This window comes from Galeopterus variegatus, unplaced genomic scaffold (genome assembly GCF_000696425.1).
Source record: "Galeopterus variegatus unplaced genomic scaffold, G_variegatus-3.0.2 Scaffold4291, whole genome shotgun sequence".
Lineage (NCBI taxonomy): Eukaryota > Metazoa > Chordata > Mammalia > Dermoptera > Cynocephalidae > Galeopterus > Galeopterus variegatus.
In genome coordinates, this window is record NW_007730402.1 from 124,684 (window position 1) to 143,469 (window position 18,786).

The 18,786-nt window shown below is 34.4% G+C and overlaps 1 protein-coding gene across 1 annotated transcript in view; it reads right to left on the reverse strand.

Moving 5' to 3' along the window:
- The window catches only part of ANLN (anillin, actin binding protein), a 72,315-nt gene that overhangs the window by 17,226 nt on the left and 36,303 nt on the right, over window positions 1-18,786 (reverse strand). Inside the window, exons 12-23 of the mRNA XM_008587221.1 lie at window positions 16,563-16,673; window positions 15,628-15,866; window positions 14,644-14,789; window positions 14,222-14,369; window positions 13,264-13,399; window positions 12,449-12,631; window positions 11,406-11,532; window positions 10,670-10,718; window positions 10,520-10,576; window positions 9,870-9,908; window positions 9,580-9,601; window positions 8,566-8,678 (exon numbers count right to left, since the gene is read on the reverse strand). Coding sequence (XP_008585443.1) covers window positions 8,566-8,678; window positions 9,580-9,601; window positions 9,870-9,908; window positions 10,520-10,576; window positions 10,670-10,718; window positions 11,406-11,532; window positions 12,449-12,631; window positions 13,264-13,399; window positions 14,222-14,369; window positions 14,644-14,789; window positions 15,628-15,866; window positions 16,563-16,673 — 1,370 coding nt within the window. The remainder of the gene's footprint in view (window positions 1-8,565; window positions 8,679-9,579; window positions 9,602-9,869; window positions 9,909-10,519; window positions 10,577-10,669; window positions 10,719-11,405; window positions 11,533-12,448; window positions 12,632-13,263; window positions 13,400-14,221; window positions 14,370-14,643; window positions 14,790-15,627; window positions 15,867-16,562; window positions 16,674-18,786) is intronic.

Sequence of the window (18,786 nt, forward strand, 5' to 3'; positions counted from 1 at the left end):
CAGGGGATGTGTTCCATGACCCAGTGGATACGTGAAACTGTGGATAGTACTAAACCCTATATATACTACGTTTTTTTCCTGTGCATACATACCAATGATAGTTTCATTTGTAAATTAGCCACAGTAACATATTAACACCAATAACTAATAATGAAATAGAACAACTATAAAAGTTACGTGAATGTGGTCTCTCTTCTCTCTCTCTCAAAATATCTTTTATTCCACCCACAAATTTAATGCTTTTTCCATCTTAGCTAAGCACTTATTATCATTCACTGTGGTTGCAACTTTTGCAGTTTGAGGTGCAACAGCAAAACTAGCACGAATTTCTTTTTCCTTCTTCACAATTTCACAAAGAAAAGATTCACTCTTACCACAGATTTTAGCAACCTCAGCATACAACTTTTTTCTCTTTCCCTATTAAGTCGAGAACTTTCATCTCTTTCCTTCAATGAAGCACTTTCCAGCTTCTGTTTAGAATATCCAAATAGCCAGCATCAGTACTCCTGTGCTTTTGAGGCCATTATTAAATAAAATAAGGGTGCCTTGAACACAGCACTGCAATACTGCAAGTCAATCTGATAACCTAGACTAAGTGACTAATGGGCAGGTAGCATATACAGCATGGATGAATTGGACAAAGGGATGATTCATGTTCCAAGCAGGAGGGCATGAGATTTCATCACACTACTCAGAATGGAACACAACTGAAAACATACGAATTGTTTATTTCTGGAATTTTCCATTTAATATTTTCAGACTGCAGTTCACCATGGGTAACTGAAACTGCAGAAAGTGAAATCGCAGATAAGGAAGGACTACTGTATAGCTAAAAAGCCAACAGCAGAGATAGAAAGGATTAGCAAAATACTCAATCCAGAAGGCAGGAAAGGAAAAACAAAGGAGAGAAGAACAGGTGAAACAAACAGAAAACAAAGACAAAGAGGGTAGATTAAAAGTTGGCAAACATTTTCTGTAAAGGACCAGTTAATATTTTAGACTTTGGAGACCATACAGTCTCTGTCATAACTATTCAACTCTGCCATCACAGTATGAAAGCAGCGGTGGACAACACAGAAACAAATGGAGATAGCGGTGTCTCGAATACTTTAGTTGAAAAAACAGTCTGCTGAACTTTAGTTAATAATAATAGATCAGTATTGGTTCACTAATTATGACAAATAATATAAGACATCAATTGAAAAGAAAAAAAGGCCACAAGCTAGATTTAGTCTGTGGGCTTGTCGTTTGCCTACTCCTGTGGTAGACTAACCCCAATCATATTAGTACAGTCGTCCCTTCTTTTCCAGTTTCATTTTCCATGGTTTTCAGTTACCTGTGGTCAACCATAGTCTGAAAATATTAAATGGGAAATTCCAGAAATAAACAATTCATAAGTTTTAAATGGCATGCCATTCTGGGTAGCATGATGAAATCTCACACCATCCTGCCTGGGACATGAATCATTCCTTTGTCTAGTGTACACCAGCTGTATACACTACCTGCCAGTCAGTCACTTAGTACCTTCATGGAATCAGACCCCAACGCTAGTGTCCCAGTAACCCTTACTTTGTTTAGTTGTCATATTTTATTATTAGCTATTGTTAACCTCTTACTGTGCCTAATTTATAAATTAAACTTTATCATAGGTATGTACGTATAGGAAAAAACATAGTATATATAGGGTTTGATACTATCCGTGGTTTCAGGCATGTACTGGGGGTCTTGGAACGTGTCCTCTGAGAATAAGGGGGGGGGGATACTGTATTACATTATTTGGATTTAATGTAATGGGGGGAATACTCTATTACATTATTTGGATTTAACATAATACAGTATACCCCCCCTTATTCTCAGGGGACACTTTCCAAGACCTCCAGAAAGAAAGACAAAACATTGTCAGACTAGATAACAAAATATGAACATAAGATATGATGTTTACAAGACATAAATATGACACACATGGACACAGATAGGATGAGAATAAGGAACAGAAAAAGATGTAACATAAAAATACATCATAAAAAAGCTGTTGTTCTGTCTCAAAAGATGAATAAAGAGAAAAAAGCTGTTTAATCTATTAATGTCAGACAAAGTAGACTTTAATATAAAGAGGATCATCAGAGATAAAGGAAGATACAATAATCTTAAAGATTACAATAATCTTAAATGTTGATGCACTTAATAGCACAGCTTTGAAATACATGAAGCAAAAATTGATAAAACAAAAATTAAGTGTCTAAATTTAGAGTATATTGCTCTTACTAGTTGAAAGTTCAGGGGATTGGAAGTTTTTACTGTAAGGTTAGTTTCCAACAATTTGATCCTGCAACACAATAAAGATAACTTAGAGAGGAATTCCAGGCCAAAAAGTATAGATTTCAAAGGACTAACTCTATGAGATGAACTTCTAACCTCCTGAATTTACAAGACATCCATAAAGTAAAATCAAAACTTCATTATCCTATTTGTTAAAAACTTCCTTGCATCTTTTTTTCCCATATTGTCAGTTTTAAGTTCCTCAAGTCTCTTTCCTCTCAATGCTAATGAATAGAATTCCATTGTTTAGCCCAGAGAAAACTGTTGGTAAAAAGAATCTTGCAAAGATGAGGAAGGAATTTGTCCTCTTATTCTACAGCTGTTAAAAAAGCAGACAATGTTCTTAGTTAGAACTTGCCCTGATAAGGAAGTGAATTGAGGATACTCACAAAAGGGTCACCCTGTTGAGTGTGGAGACGTGTGTGAAAATGTACGATCCTATTGTTTTCTGTTTAAGAAAGGAGTCTTTTAACATATCCGTACTTCAAAGATTATTGTTAAGAGCTGTAAAATATAACCTATAATGAGGGTGACTGTGTAATTTGTTATATATCGGGATATTTTTGAGAGTGAAAGGGGTATTATTAATAATTACACGGCCAAGAGACATAAACTGGGTAGCTTTAGGCACACCAGAATGCCTAATCACTCTCCCTTTAACCCCCAAACTCTATAATTCTAATTGGTTGTTTTACTTGATAACTGTTTGCTCTAATAATACTTAAATTGATATCTCTATTCCCTAGGATGTATAAATACTTATGAGGTTCCTTTAAATCGGAAGATAAGCTTTGGGATGTCTTTTTACCTTAATCCATAAAAATATAATAAAACTATGACTGTTTTGGATTCTCTATTCAAAGAAAGGGTTTGAGAGTATATATGACTTATTGAGATTCATAATTTATGTTCCAGGATGCCAAGCATTAAATCAGACATCTAAACCTCAATAAATGGCAATCTACTATTTGTGGTGTCCTAAATCTGTAGAGCAAACAGATTGGGTCACCCTCACTAGAAATCCCATTCTGAAGGACATCTCAGAGATAAACCCTATGACTGTTTTACTGGTCAAGGCACCAGTAAAATAAACAAACACTCCTTTGTACTGATAGTATCTGGTAGGACATGATAGACCTGTCTACTTTCTCAAAGTCAATTAAATAGAATTATTATATGAGTATAGAAGGTTTTACATTTTCCCCACCAACTTACAATACATCTAAATTTAACTATTTTAAATATTCTCGTACATCAACCATAGCTATTAGAACAAATATCTGCTTCCCCTGTCACTCACAAAAGCACATTTGGGACAAAGTTTACATCTAAATTGTTCTGTATATGACTCAGAAAGAGACTTAAAAATACAAGAAACAACCAATTAAATTGAGTGATTTGATTTTGCACTAAATCCTGTGATTAGCTATTTAAGTCATAATTTCAAGGGAGTTATTAAGAAAATGGAGACATAATTTAATTTTAATTTATTAAGTGTGACATTTGGAATTAAAATGGTAGCCAAAATATTTTCAAAAAACAGTCTATTTAAGATATGTCATTGAAATCTCTTTCATTTTAGAAATTAATGAAATCTCTTACATATGTAGAAATTGACTATGTGACAATACTGAGTAAGAAATAAAGTTCACAGAACCCCAGTTCTTATGTTAGTCTAATTTAAGAATCTTGTTTTGAGAATTTAAAATAAAAAATACTATCCAGCATTCTGTTAATTAGCATTTCTATAAACCCACCACAGAATGTTTGCAACTGATCTTTATAGGAATATTAAAAACCTAAAAAAAAGTCTTCTAACCTATATGATTATATTCAGTATAATTTAGTGTTGAATGCATTTTAATTTCAAAATTAATAAGCAAAGTGACATCTATATAGCAATATCCCTAGTTAGCTAATCAAGATCATAAGTTTTATATTTTTATTTAAAAAATCACCGACAACTCTTTCAGTACATGGAGATCAAAAATACTGAATAATTTTCAATTTTAAACATAGTTACTAATTTGGTATTCTAGCTAGTACCCAGAAAAATAAATATTGAAATGAATATAGAATTCTAAAGAATTATAGAATGGAAAAAATATATATAGAGAGAAAAAATCCCAAATACCAAACATGCATGAGAAAAATAGAGAACTTTCAAAAAAAAAACTTTAAAAATTGAGAGTGAAGAAAAAGACACCCATCTGTAAGAGTAGAGAAAAAATCCCAAATACCAAACATGCATGAGAAAAATAGGGAACTTTCAAAAAAAAAACTTTAAAAATTGAGAGTGAAGAAAAAGACACCCATCTGTAAGAGTCTGAAGAAAGAAAAATGTCATCACATCTTTAATTATTCAGAATAATCAAAAAGATATGAGAGTAGTTAGTGAAACAAATACATGTGAATCGAAAATTGAGAATTGATTTTTAAGCTTATTAGTTTTAAGCAAATAAAATGTGGCAACCTTTTCATGGAACAAATAGCCCAGTAGCTCTCGCTCTTTTACATCATAATTTATCTAAAACAAACAAAATAAAAGACAAAGAGAAAAAAGACTCAAGATCACTCAATTTGTTAAACTAGATGAATTACTGAAGTAAAAGTTACATGTTAAAATACATTTATGCATTAACAGTAATCAAAATTTCAAATATACTCTGCTTTTTGTCATCAACTAAAAGAAAATATTTCATAGAATTTTAAAGTTAGATTGTTTTAAGTTAAGTTAACATTCTGCACTGGGAAAACAAGATCCCAGAGAAATGAAGTAACTTTGCTTAATGTTAAAGAATAAATCACTAGTAGGGCAAATACTAGAAACCAGGCCTTCTAATTTTATACTTCATCTCTATATTCTGACTATAGAAATCTCTTATAATAATATAAATATCAGTATATTATATAGTAAGTATCAACCCCAAAACTAAAGTTTGCCTCTAGTTCCCTCCTTAAAATGGTCTTATTCGCTATTTAAAGTTTAGTTATATCACAGTGTGGTAAAAAAGAAACAAAAACAAAAATAGCACTCAGTAGTAATATAAGACAGATCTGAATTTTGAAGCTCTTAATTTGAGAGGGAAGTATGGAAAGGAAATTCCTTAGATTTACGAGTACTTTTCTAAGAGATTAATCTATCTTTCCCTATTCTGTCAAAACTAATGCATAAAATATTGCTTATTTCAAAATATTGGCTCAAATAGGCAAGACATTAAGTTTTGAAACTAAACTTAACATCCAAATGCAAGAAGTACAGGCATACCTCATCTTATTGCTCTTTGCTTTACTGCACTTCGTAAATTCTGCGTTTTTTACAAGTTGAAGGTTTGTGGCATGTCTGCTTCCAGCAAGTCTATCGGTGCCATTTTTCCAAAAGCAAGTGCTCACTCATGTCTCTGTGCCACATTTTGGCAATTCTTGCCACATATCAAACTTTTTCATTATTATTATATGTGTTATGGTGATCTATGATCAGTGATCTGTGATATCACTATTGTAATTGTTTTGGGGTGCCACAAACCTGTGCCCATAAAAGACAGCAAACTTAATCAATAAATGTTGTGTGTGTTCTGGCTGCTCCAACTGGCCATTCTCCCATCCCTCTCCCTCTCCTTGGGCATCCCTATTCCCTGAGATACAACAATTGAAATTAGGCGAACTAATAACCCTATAATGACCTCTAAGTGTTCAAGTAAAAGGAAGAGTCACATGTCTCTCACTTCAAATCAAAAGCTAGAGGGCTGGCCAGTTAGCTCAGTTGGTTAGAGCATGGTACTGATAATACCAAGGTCCAGGGTCCTGTACCAGCCGGCTGCCAACGACCACCACCATCACCACCAACACCAATTCAAAAGCTAGAAATGATTAAGTTTAGTGAGGAAGGTATGTCCAAAGCTGAGACAAGCCAAAAGCTAGGTCACTTTTGCTAAACAGTTAGTCAAGCTGTAAATGCAAAGGAAAAGTTCTTGAAGGAAATTAAGTGCTACTCCAGTGAATACATGAATGGTGAGAGAGTCAAACAGCCTTACTACTGATAGGAAGAAAGTTTTAGTGGTCTGGACAGAAGATAAAAACAGCCACAGCATTCCTTTAAGCCAAAGCCTAATCCAGAGCAAGGGTCTAACTCTCTACAATTCTATGAAAGCTAAGAGAGGTGAGGAAGCTGCAAAAGAAAAGTCTGAAGCTAGCAGAGGTTGGTTCATGAAATTTAAGGAAAGAAGGCGTCTCCATAACCTAAAAATACAAGGTAAAGCAGCAAGCGCTGATGTAGAAGCAGCAGCATTACCTAGAAGATCTAGCTAAGATCATTGATGATGGTGGCTACACTAAACAACAGATTCTCAGTATACACAAAACAGCCTTATATTGGAAGAAAATGCCATCTAGGACTTTCATTGCTAGAGAGGAGATGTCAATGCCTGATTTCAAGCTTCAAAGGGCAGGCTGACTTTCTTGTTAGGGGCTAATGCAGCTGGTGACTTTAAGTTGAAGCCAATGCTCATTTAGCATTCCCAAAATCCCAAGGCCCTTAAGAATCATGCTAAATCTACTCTGCCCGCACTCTATAAAAGAAACAACAAAGGCTGGATGACAGCACACTTATCACAGCATGATTTACTGATTATTATAACATAGCCCACTGTTGAGACCTATTGCTCAGAAAAAAAAATTCTTTCAAATTATCCCTGTTCATTGTCAATGCACCTGGTCACCCAGGAGCTCCAATGGAGATGTACAAGGCGATTAATGTTGTTCTAATGCCTGCTAACACAACATCCATTCTGCACCCATGGATCAAAGAGAAATTTTGACTTTCAAGTCTTATTATTTAAGAAGTGCATTTCATAAGGCTATAACTGGCATAGACAGTGATTCTTTTGATGCATCTGGGCTAAGTAAATTGAGAAACATCTGGAAAGAATTCACCATTCTAGATGCCATTAAGAACATTCACGATTCATGGAAAGAGATCAAAATATCAACATTAGCGGAAGTTTGGAAGAAGTTGATTCCAGCCCTGATGGATGATTTTGAGGGGTTCAAGACTTCAGTGGAGAAGGTAACCGCACATGTGGTAGAAACAGCAAGAGAACTAGAATTAGAAGTAGAGCCTGAAAATGTGACTGAATTGCTACAATCTCATGTTAAAACTTGAACAGATGAGGAGTTGCTTCTTGTGGAGGAGCAAAGAAAGTGGTTTCTTGAGATGGAATCTACTCCTGATGAAGATACTGTGAACAGGGGTGAAATGACAACAAAGGATTTAGAATATTACATAAACTTAGTTGATAAAGCAGGGGCAGGGTTTAAGGAGATTGAGTCCAATTCTTAAAGAAGTTCGTCTGTGGGTAAAATGCTAACAGACAGCATCACATGCTATGGAGAAATCTTTCATGAAAGAGTCAATCGATGTGGCAAACTTCATTGCTGTTTTATTTTAAGAAATTGTCTCAGCCAGCCCAACCTTCAGCAACCCCCAACATCAAGGCAAGACCCTCCACCAGCAAAAAGACTACAACTCACTGAAGACTCAGATGATCATTGACATTTTTTAGCAATAAAGTATTTTTAAGGGCCAGCCCGGTGGCGCACTGCTACAGTGCGCCACTTGGGAGTGCGGCGGCGCTCCCGCCGAGGGTTCGGATCCCACATACGGACCGGTTCCCGCTCACTGGCTGAGCGAGGTGCGGGCGCAACACCGAGGGTTGCGATCCCGTTGCCGGTCCCGATCCGGTACGGGTGCGACACTGAGGGTTTTGATCCGTTGCCGGACACGAAAAAAGACACACAAAAAAAAAAAGTATTTTTAAATTAACATATGTATAGTGTTTGATGAGAATGTCAATGCACACTTAATAAACTATAATATAAACATAACATACACTGGGAAACCAAAAAATTCGTGTGACTCACTTTACTGCAGTGGTCTGGATCCAAACCTGCAATATCTCTGAGGTATGCCTGTAATACTTCTTTAGTCAAAAGTGACACTTAGAGTAAACCATCATACACTATTTTAAAAACCTAACTATTAAGATACAAGGGAGAAATACTTCCAACATCAAGAAATATATTTTTTAGCTACACCAATACCTAGTTAAAATGTACAATTCTAAGAACATACATTTTCAGCCAAAGATGTCAAATATAGGAAAGCACTACTGCATTTCCATTTACCCAATTTTTCTAAAATAAAATAATAATAATAGTAATACATCCTTACAAATAAAGTTGGATTACCTTATCCAGAGCAAACTTAGTGTTTCCTACTGAAGATAATGACAGTGTGTAAGATCCAACGAGTGCAAAGTTGCTGGTACGCACAGCATTGAGACCTCCTGGACTGGCCATAACTACAAAAAAAAAGAAGAAATGAAGTTTAATTTAGAGTGACTTTGGTAAGTATAAATAACCATTCCTCATCCCATTCCAAAAGAATAAAATTAAATTGCCACAGAGAAAACTGCCTCATTGCCCTCCACTATTAAATATGAGGGAAAATAAAACATCAACATATTTCCTAATGAAAGAAACTATTAAAGTATTTGTATTTAAGGCACTCCTTAACATTTAGGAGAGTTGTGTTTTAAAAGAAACAGAACCCAAAAATGTGTACATAAAAAGCAATTTTCCCATAAGAAATATGGAAAAGACTTCATTGCTCTTTATAGTCCAGGGCGACATAGAGCAGCAGAGACTATCTCTGCACAGGCCTTCTTAGTGACCCTCTTGTGTCACAGAGAACAGACCAATAGCCCAAAGGAGGGGAGTGAAATAACCTCCATCCTTATCCCCTTTGGAAAATTTAGGCCAAAGCCATTCTAGAGAAAGGCTTTCCTGACTTATTGGCACCCCAGTTCCCAGTGAACTAGAAAGATGCTTTTCTGACATGATACAGTGCCAGTCATGATAAGTAGAGTTAAAAGAAGTAGACTCCACGGTGTGGATACCACAAAACAAATCTATAGATGTTGGGGTGAGGAGCAATGCTACCTGCTACAATTGTCAAGTGACTAGGTATCACATGTGTGCTATCTGCTAGAGCCTGAATAACATGATGCTATTTTGCATGCTATTCTAGCCAGTAATTTTACACTAGTATGTTACTAAAAAGCTCACTTAGAAAAAAATATATTATTCCAAAAGAGATCAAGCTAAACACTCAAAATCAAGGTGGCCTACATATATATAAGTATGCAATTCCTTAGTTCTTTTCCTTATTCTAAAGTTTCAAATAGTTCAGGATCCACCCACCTGAAGGAGGAAGGTTGCTTTTCTAAAAAAAAGGTATGAAGAAGAAACATAAGTTATTTCCTTTATTTGATACAAAGATTTAAATATTAAATACAAAACACTTTAATACTACAAGGACTACATTTCAGAAAATACTCTTTCTACATAAATATAAGGTATTTTTCCCTCCATTAGTATATTTTAAACATTTCCACAATGCTAAGGGTTTAGAAATGGCTAGCCAATTTACAATTGTATGTGTAAGATGAAGATTTCTCAAGGAAGCTCTATTTCTTAAAAATTCTACTTACTGTGGTTATAGATGTGAGGAGTCGCTTTGGAGTAATAGCCTAGAAGAAAAAAACAGCTTAGTATATTTCCAATTAAATATTATGATTCAGAGTTTAAAACTAGCCAACCTTGAGATATTCCCACATAGAAAATAATTCTTAAATACGAATACATTATACCTGAGTCTTTTATTAAGGCTTTCTGATACTGTCATTCCTTTTTTGTTAGAGCTAAAAAAAATTTACTTAATAATGACTTAGGAAAAGAACAAAGACTGGGAAGGCTAGAAACCAAGTTAGAGGTTCTATTCCTTATGCCTAGACAGTGACCACATAATTCTTAAGTACTGATTAGAGGACTTAGTGAGACAAGAGTTCAGAGGAAAACCCTGAGAAAAGTTTTAAGCAGTTATAAAAGTTAACTGTCAAGTTAAAAGCAGAGAAAATAGAATTATCTAGCCTGAATATATCAGAAGTTTATACTTAAGATCACGATCACTCACAATAAGTTTACTTTCAGTATTCATACCTATTTAATGCAGTAACTAGAAATGTGCGGCAAAACTGATCTAAAAGCTTCATAACCATTAAAAATTATACATAAATTAAAACTGGTATGATCTCTATTATTTCTGATTATAATATTTTTACTAAGGTTCTTTAATTCTGACCTTGGACTTGTATGTTTTTTTCTTCTTATCAGGGCCTGAGGGATCTTTCTTTTGTACCTATACACAAACCCAAAGCATAATTAGCTTAAAAATCTGATACTGTTAAGAAAAATATACTATTGGTTATTTTAGAAAGCTTTAACTGCTTACCAAACTGTAAACTTCAATATTTATTTCAAAGTCATTAGACACATCTTGCCTGGAAAAACAAAGCATTAAATAAAACCATAAGAAAAACCTCAAGTTATACCATTAAAAATGATGCCACAGGCTGACTGGTTAGTTAAGGCCTTGTAACACCTAGGGTTTTGATCCTCATACCAGCCAGCCACCCCCGCCCCCCCAAAAAACGATGCCATAAATACTGTTACAAGATTCTGACAGTAAAGGAATCCACTGTGTTTTTAACTAAAGACAATAAAGAACAATCTAGTTTTTCCTATAATACAAGTCAGAAATATTTTCCTCAGCATTTTACAACTCAAGATCTTCAATAATAAAAGTAGTAATTTTTTTTCAAACTGGATTTTGACTCTTGCTTCAAAATAAATCTGTGACACAAAATATAAATGTCTTTTCATTCGGACTGAATATTAAATACATTATGACATTTAATGCATATGTCAAAAAACTATGGTCCAAGTTTAATATATGTATCACTTCAAAATATTAAATACCTATAGTCGCATGGAAGAAATGTGCTACTTAACAGAAAGATCAGAAACATAAAAAAGTTAAACCAAAACATTAAAAACTGAGTTATTTATAGTCTATATAAAAAAGTGAATATAATGCATTTCAAAGATTGTAAATGCCACCTGCATGCTTAGACTGTATTAACTACTAAAAGAAAATGTTTCAACCATCAAAAGCCTAATTTACTTACAGAGTAAATGTAGTAGAGAATGTCAGAGCATCACCATTAAGAGAGTTTGAGGTACTTGCTAATGGTGTGGCTACCATATTTTCAGCTCCTGCTTTTAGTATAATTAAGTGATAGTGATTTGCTGCGTCTGCAAGAAGTAATCACATTACATAATTAGCACAAACAAAATCAGATGTAGCTAAAGTAATATTGCAATCAATTTATATAAAATTTATTTTTAAAATTACTAAAATCAACTTTCCAAACACAAAAAGCTAAGACCTAAGCAGACAGTCATAATCCTGGAAAAAGCATCATCAAGGTCTCTCCCTACTATGTAAGTTGAAATAACTTCACTCCACATTACTCAATTTCTGCTGAATTTGAATTTTACCTAACGATCCCTAATTCTTAGCTAATGGTGTATTATCTCAAAAGGGTAAATTATGGTTAACCATAAATTTCAAAACTGAGATTAAAATACCTTAATTCTATAAAAGTCACTCAGAGATAAAATCTAATAAAAACATGAACTATTTCTTTACTACTTGTCATTAATAACTGCATATCTCAAAGTACATACTAAATTACTAACAGATTTCTGCCCACATCCCACCAAAATCAGACAACAGCAAAAATTAGAACCTAAGCTACCCCATCACTACAAAAGTGCTCTAACTTTTCAAAATCTCCATTCTTTTCTTTCTCTGTACCTCGAAATCACTTCTTTCCTATGTCTAGCCCTCCATCCCTCAAAGAGAATGTTCGACACAATAAAAATTTTAAAACTTTAATTTTGAACTTCATGTTCAAAATTAATTTTAACTATCCTTACTTTCAGTTAGAGCCCTGCCCATTATTGTGTGGACTGGTAACACATATATAAAATTTTCCCTTAGTTATTTTTTATACACATATCTTGATAAAAGGAACTAAAGGCCCAACATACAAGTTTTGCACCTTGACTTATGCTTTACTTGTTCCTATCTTGTACGATCCCAATCTAGGTAAGGTTCATAATTTTACATATGATCTAGAAGTGATGAAATTAGAAATCACCATACCTGGTTTCTGAACCATACCGCAGACAAAATCTGCTTTTAGAGGCAAGCGGATTTCTGACAAAGTAACTGATCCTTTGGATGGGACAAATTCACTTTGAGATATAGGACCATCCTTCTTCTTCTTCTGAGGCCCTTCATTCTTCAATTTATTCAACTCATCAATCAAAAGTGTTCTCTTCTCAGCTATGTAAAATATGCAAGTTAATATTCCAAATATTAAAATTGCAACTGTTTTTAAAATGACAGCCAATTCAAGAAAGCACACTGATGTAGCAATTGTAAGTAAGACCAAAGACAAAATCAATAACTCTTTCTTTACACAAACAGGTGGTAGGTAGCTGAGTAAAATCTTAGATGTTCATGTATTTATCAAGTCCTTATAATTTAATACTTCAACTTCTGGTCAATTTTCTTGGGTGGTAATATCTTTTACTCCAATATGCTCCATCATCACTACACATACAACAAAATTCACAGGAGTTGTTTTAGCTACATATAGACAAGGAAAGACAGAAAGACAGAGAGAGAGGTGAGTGTGAGTGTGTGTGTGTGTGTGTGTGTGTGTGTGTATTCGTTCATTCTTAGGATACTCTTCACAGCTCCATTTCTTCAAATGCATTTCAGTTGCTTTTACCTTTCGTGCAAACTGCATTTTATTTTAAATGAAGAGTTTTCATAAACCTTGTAAGTACAAAAATAAAAAATAGATCAACTGAAACATGTAATCAGAAAAAGTCCCTTTCTACAAAATTAGAGATTTATGAATAGCAGTTTTCCCTGGTTGGAAATTTGTTGTTTTACTACATTGTACATACTTGCAATTAGAAGAAGTCTTTCTGCTTCAGCTTCTTCTAGAGACCCTTTGCCATGCTCTTCATCAACACAGCAGTTAAGAGCCTGGCTAGCTTGATAGATCACTGTCTGCTGCAAATTTATTTCATTATTGAGTTCCTAGTGAAACCAATGAGAGGGGGAAAAAAAAACCCACATTTTTTTATCAACACTGTCACTTTATGTAAACTTAATTCTAACTAATCTGATTGGACAATTTCCAAAAATTTCCAGAGAATAAAGTCAAAATGCTACAGTTTTACTGTTCAAGTTTCTAGACCATGCACCAAAATCATTTAAAAACACTCTTCCTTATAAAAAGACTTCTGTAAACTTCACATTTCATCATCATCCAATTAATAGTTATTCTTTTTTTTTTTTTTTCTTCCTTTTTGTCTTTTTTCGTGACCGGTAACGGGATCGCACCCCTCGGTGTTGCGCCCGTAACGGGATCGTAACCCTCGGTGTTGTGCCCGCACCGCGCTCAACCAGTGAGCGGACCGGTCTCTACATGGGATCCGAACCCTCGGCGGGAGCGCCACCGCACTCTCAAGCGCCGCACTCTACAGAGTGCGCCACCAGGCCGGCCCATATTCTTTAAGGATATTTATGACAAACATGTTTAAACAGAAATATTACTCTCAAGCGCCGCACTCTACAGAGTGCACCACCAGGCCGGCCCATATTCTTTAAGGATATTTATGACAAACATGTTTAAACAGAAATATTTCAGTAATATCAAAAAAGCTTCCAACTTTTCCAAAAAAGAGTACCTTTCTAAAATTAAACGGAATTCAAGAGTGATTTACTGAGCTTTCATGCATCAGATACCATTCTAGTCACTCAGGGTACAGAGATGAACAAGGCTGGGCCCTTGTCCTCAAAGAGCTCACAATCTAGTGCAAGAAACATTCCAAATCTCCTTTCCACAGATGTGCATACCTGCATTTTCTGTTTGATATTAACATGACAAGGAAAGGCATTCTTTTTTTCATCCAATTTTGAAGTAACATCTTCCTTCCGAACAATCACCTGCTTTATTGACGGACGTTCTATTTCTTTGAATCTTTGAGATCTATATGCATCAATGCTTCAAGAAATAAGTTTACACTCAATTAGAAATCCAGCAACACACTGAGCACTACCTTTTATTGAACGTATCAGAATTTGATATTGGTATTGAACATATGAGCAGAACATTTCCCAGAATGCAAATGCCATTTGACGAAAGAGGCTGATAAGATTTATTCTAAACTTTTATACAGATGAATTATTAATAAAATTATATTATAAATTATAACATAACTTATGTCAATCTAAACCACAACCCTTAGGGAGTGAACGTCTTCCAAAAATGTTCTTACCTATAAAGAAGATCACGATCTTCAGAACCAATGCTATCACCAGACTCAGCTCGAGGAACACGCGTTCTTTGGAATTTTCCTGGCTTTGGACTTTCATCACTTATGCTGGTGTCCTTCAATTCCAATCTAGGTGAGGAAACTAAACTCTGCAGGAATGCATATCAGATATTAGTAGATTTCACAGGAAATTAACATTGACTCTAAATGATAATTCATTTAATTCTGAGAAAATAAATGAAATCTTCTTCATTATTAGGAAATAAACATCCAGTAGGTTTACTGATCCATCATAAAAACAAAGCAAACTAAAATAAGTTCCTAAAAAGTAAATGCATAAATAAAAGTATAAAGACACCTGAAACTTACACTGATAATTCTTTCTAAAAATATTTCTAATTTATCGTGTTAGAGCGCAGTGTTATAACACCAAGGTTAGAGGTTTGGATTCCCATACCAATCACACATAAAAAAATAATAATAAAAATACAAATATTTCTAATTCATCAATTTCCACAGTTGCAGTTATTCAATTTAGGATAACAGCTAATAATACTAATTAGCTCTCAATAAATGTTAGTTATGTATCTGGTGCTAAATACTAATAACATATACTAACATCATTTAATGTTCACATCAACCCATGATGTAGCTACATTATTAACCTCATTCAACAGAAGAGGGAACTATGGCATATGAAGGTTAATAACCTGACTGATAAACAGTCAGTATATGGCAGAGCCAAAATTTGAGACCATATGCCTGACTTTTCGAGACATGTTACTGTTTGGATTTTATCTAATGTCAACAGAAAACCAATATAGAGTTTTAAAATCTCTTTTATGAGAACTGATATCAGGTTTGCAAAATCCCCCTGGCTACAGAGTGCCAAAGAACCATCTACCAACAAAAAAAAAAGGAGGAGAGATCTCAATACTACTTAGTTTATTTATGTCATGGGCCTGTCTACATTTAGTCTTTTCTCACCTCTGGACTTACCACACCAACTGTCTGTGCAAGTGGAGCAAGTAAAGACATTGAGGAGATATTCAGTGCATCTTCCTGTTCTTCATTGCTTTCTGCTTCCATTTGATCCATCTCCTCTTGGCTCTTTCCCAAATCTAGTTCAACTTCCTCTAAGACATTACTGAAGATGTCATTAATCACTTTTGAATTATTGATATCATCATCATTATCCACACTCATCTCAATTTCACGTACCACTTCTGAAAAATATTTCAATTTGGTGGATACTGTGATTTAGACCTTTAAGAATTAAGGGATAGCAGAGAAGATCCTACATTCATATGCTTACTAAATAAACAAGGGAAAGAAGTCCTACGAAAAAGTACCTCATAAACAAAAATAATAATAAAATAGCACTAACATATAAAACCAAGATAATTTTCAAAGTTTCAATAACATTTTCTAAGAACTGAAAGTTGGGTTTATCAAAAACTGATTCAACACTTTAAGAAAGAATATTAAATAAAAACTCAAATGGTAGGATAACAGTCAAAAGCTTCAGACTTTCAAAAAATGTTCCTTCAAAGGACTCTTCTTTCTATTGTTGAGAGCTACCCTTTCCTACCATGGTTAATAATAGGACAATATTAATGTCACTTAGGGCAGGATTCACAAATAAGCTTCAGGAGCTGTTAACCCTCTAACAGCATGCAGAGTGTGGGGGCAGCATGTTTCCTCTCCCTGTGACAGTCAGTGAGTCTTACTCAGATTTTCACAGGGACCTAATGGTAACTGTTAACAGTACTACATCTTTGTGGAATCTAGAGTATTTCCTGGCCAAAAAAAATAGTTTCATAAAACTACAAGACACTGTATATTTGCATATGTACTTCTGTCGATACAGTATTTCTTATGATATGTCCAGAGTTAATAAGAAATAAAGAATAAAAACCAACCAGTCTTCTCCTCAACCTTTGGATCTGACGTTATTTTTAAGGACTTATCCTCTTCTAAAAACAATGTTATTTTCAAAGGGCTAGACTTCATCACTTCGCACTCAGTGAAACCTAAAAATTTTTTAAGAAAGACTATATTAATATATGTGAACCTAGAATTTTTTAGTTAAGAAATCTTGTGTATCTTTTTTTCTGATTATAAAACAATGCATTTCTTTTAAAATATTCAAATCTAAAAATAGGCTGGCCGGTTAGCTCAGTTGGTGAGAGCACAAAAGTAAAAATACATAAAATTGAGAACCCCCCAAAACACCTGCCCCCTTTCTTTTTTTTGGTGGCTGGCCAGTAAAGGGATCTGAACCCTTGACCTTAGTGCTACAAGTATGAACACCTGTCCTTTCTTCTTTCCCATCTCTCTCTTCCTCCCCACCAAGAGAGAAAGGGGACACAGACGTAACCAGGTTATTGTTTTTCCAGTTGCCCCTATGTATGCATATATGTATATACTTTGCATTGGTTTATCAAAAGATGGTCATACTATATATATTGCTGTACAACTTGTTCTTCACTTTTTTAAAGTGTCAATAAAATCACTCAAAAACTAGGAATAGAAGGAAATTACTCCAATATAATAAAGGCCATATGTGAAAAGCCCTTAGCCAACATTATACTCCATGGTGAAAGACTGAAAGCTTTTCTTCTAAGGTCAGGAACAAGACAAGGATGCCTGCTGTCACTACTTCTATTTGACATAGCATTGGAAGCACTAGCCAGAGCAAGCAGGCAAGAAAAAGAAAGAAAAGGCATCCAAATTAGAAAGGAAGAAGTAAAATTATCTCTGTTCACAGATGCCATGATCTTATATGCAGAAAAATTAAAGATTTCACAAAAAAACTATTAGAACTAATAAATTCAGCAAAGTTGTAGGATATAAAATCAACACACAAAAATCAGTTGTTTCCACATACTAACAATGAATAATCTGAAAAGGAAATTACAAAAACAATTCCATTCACAATAACACCAAAAAGAATAAAATACTTACAAATAAACCTAACCAAGGAGGTGAAAGACTTGTATCCTGAATATTAGAAAGCATTGTTAAAAGAAATTAAAGAGGACACAGATTGAAAGACATTGCATGTTCATGTATTTAGGAGACTTAATATTGTTAAGATGTCAATATTACCCAAGTGATCTACAAATTCAATATAAACCTTATCAAAATCCCAATGGCATTCCTTTTTTCTTTTACAGAAATAGAAAAATCCATCCTAAATTTCAAATGGAATCTCAAGGAACCCCAAATATCCAACACAATTTTGAAAAAGAACAACAAAGTTGGAAGACTCACACTTCCTGACTTCAAAACATTACAAAGCTATAGTCATCAAAACATTGCAGTACTGGCATAATGATAATGGAATAATGAGCCTAGAAATAAACCTTCACACATATGATCAAATGAGCTTTAACAAGTGCACCAAGATGATTCAGTGGGAAAAGGACAGCCTCTTTAACAAATGGTGCTGGAAAAACAGGATATACACATAAAAAACAGTACACATGAAAACAGTACACATGAAAAAAAAAGTTGGACCCTTATATTATATATAAAGATTAACTTAAAATAGATTAAAGACCTAAATGTAAGACCTAAAACTACAAAATTCCTATAAGAAAACATGGGGGAAAAGCTTCATAACATTGGATTTCACAATACTTCCTTGCATATGACAACAAAAAGACAGGCAACAAAAGAAAAAATAGACAAATGGGACTATATAATAATTAAAAACTTTTGGATATCAAAGGACACAATCAGAGTAAAAATGCAAACTATGGAATAGAAGAAAATATTTGCAAATCATATATCTGATAAGGGGTTAATACCCAGGATATATAAAGAACTCCTACAAATCAACAACAAAAAATCAAATAACCTGATTAAAAAAATGGGTAAAGGACTTGAGTAGACATTTCTCCAAAGATGACACAGAAATGGCCAAAAAGCGTAAGAAAAAATGCTCAACATCAAGCCATCCCATGGCTCACTTGGGAGAGTGCGGTGCTGATAACACTAAGGCCACGGGTTCGGATGCCATATAGGGATGACCGGTTAGCTCACTGGATGAGCGTGGTGCTGACAACCCCAAGTCAAGGGGTTAAAATCCCCTTTCCGGTCATCTTTAAAAAAAAAAAAAGAAAGGGGCCGGCCCGGTGG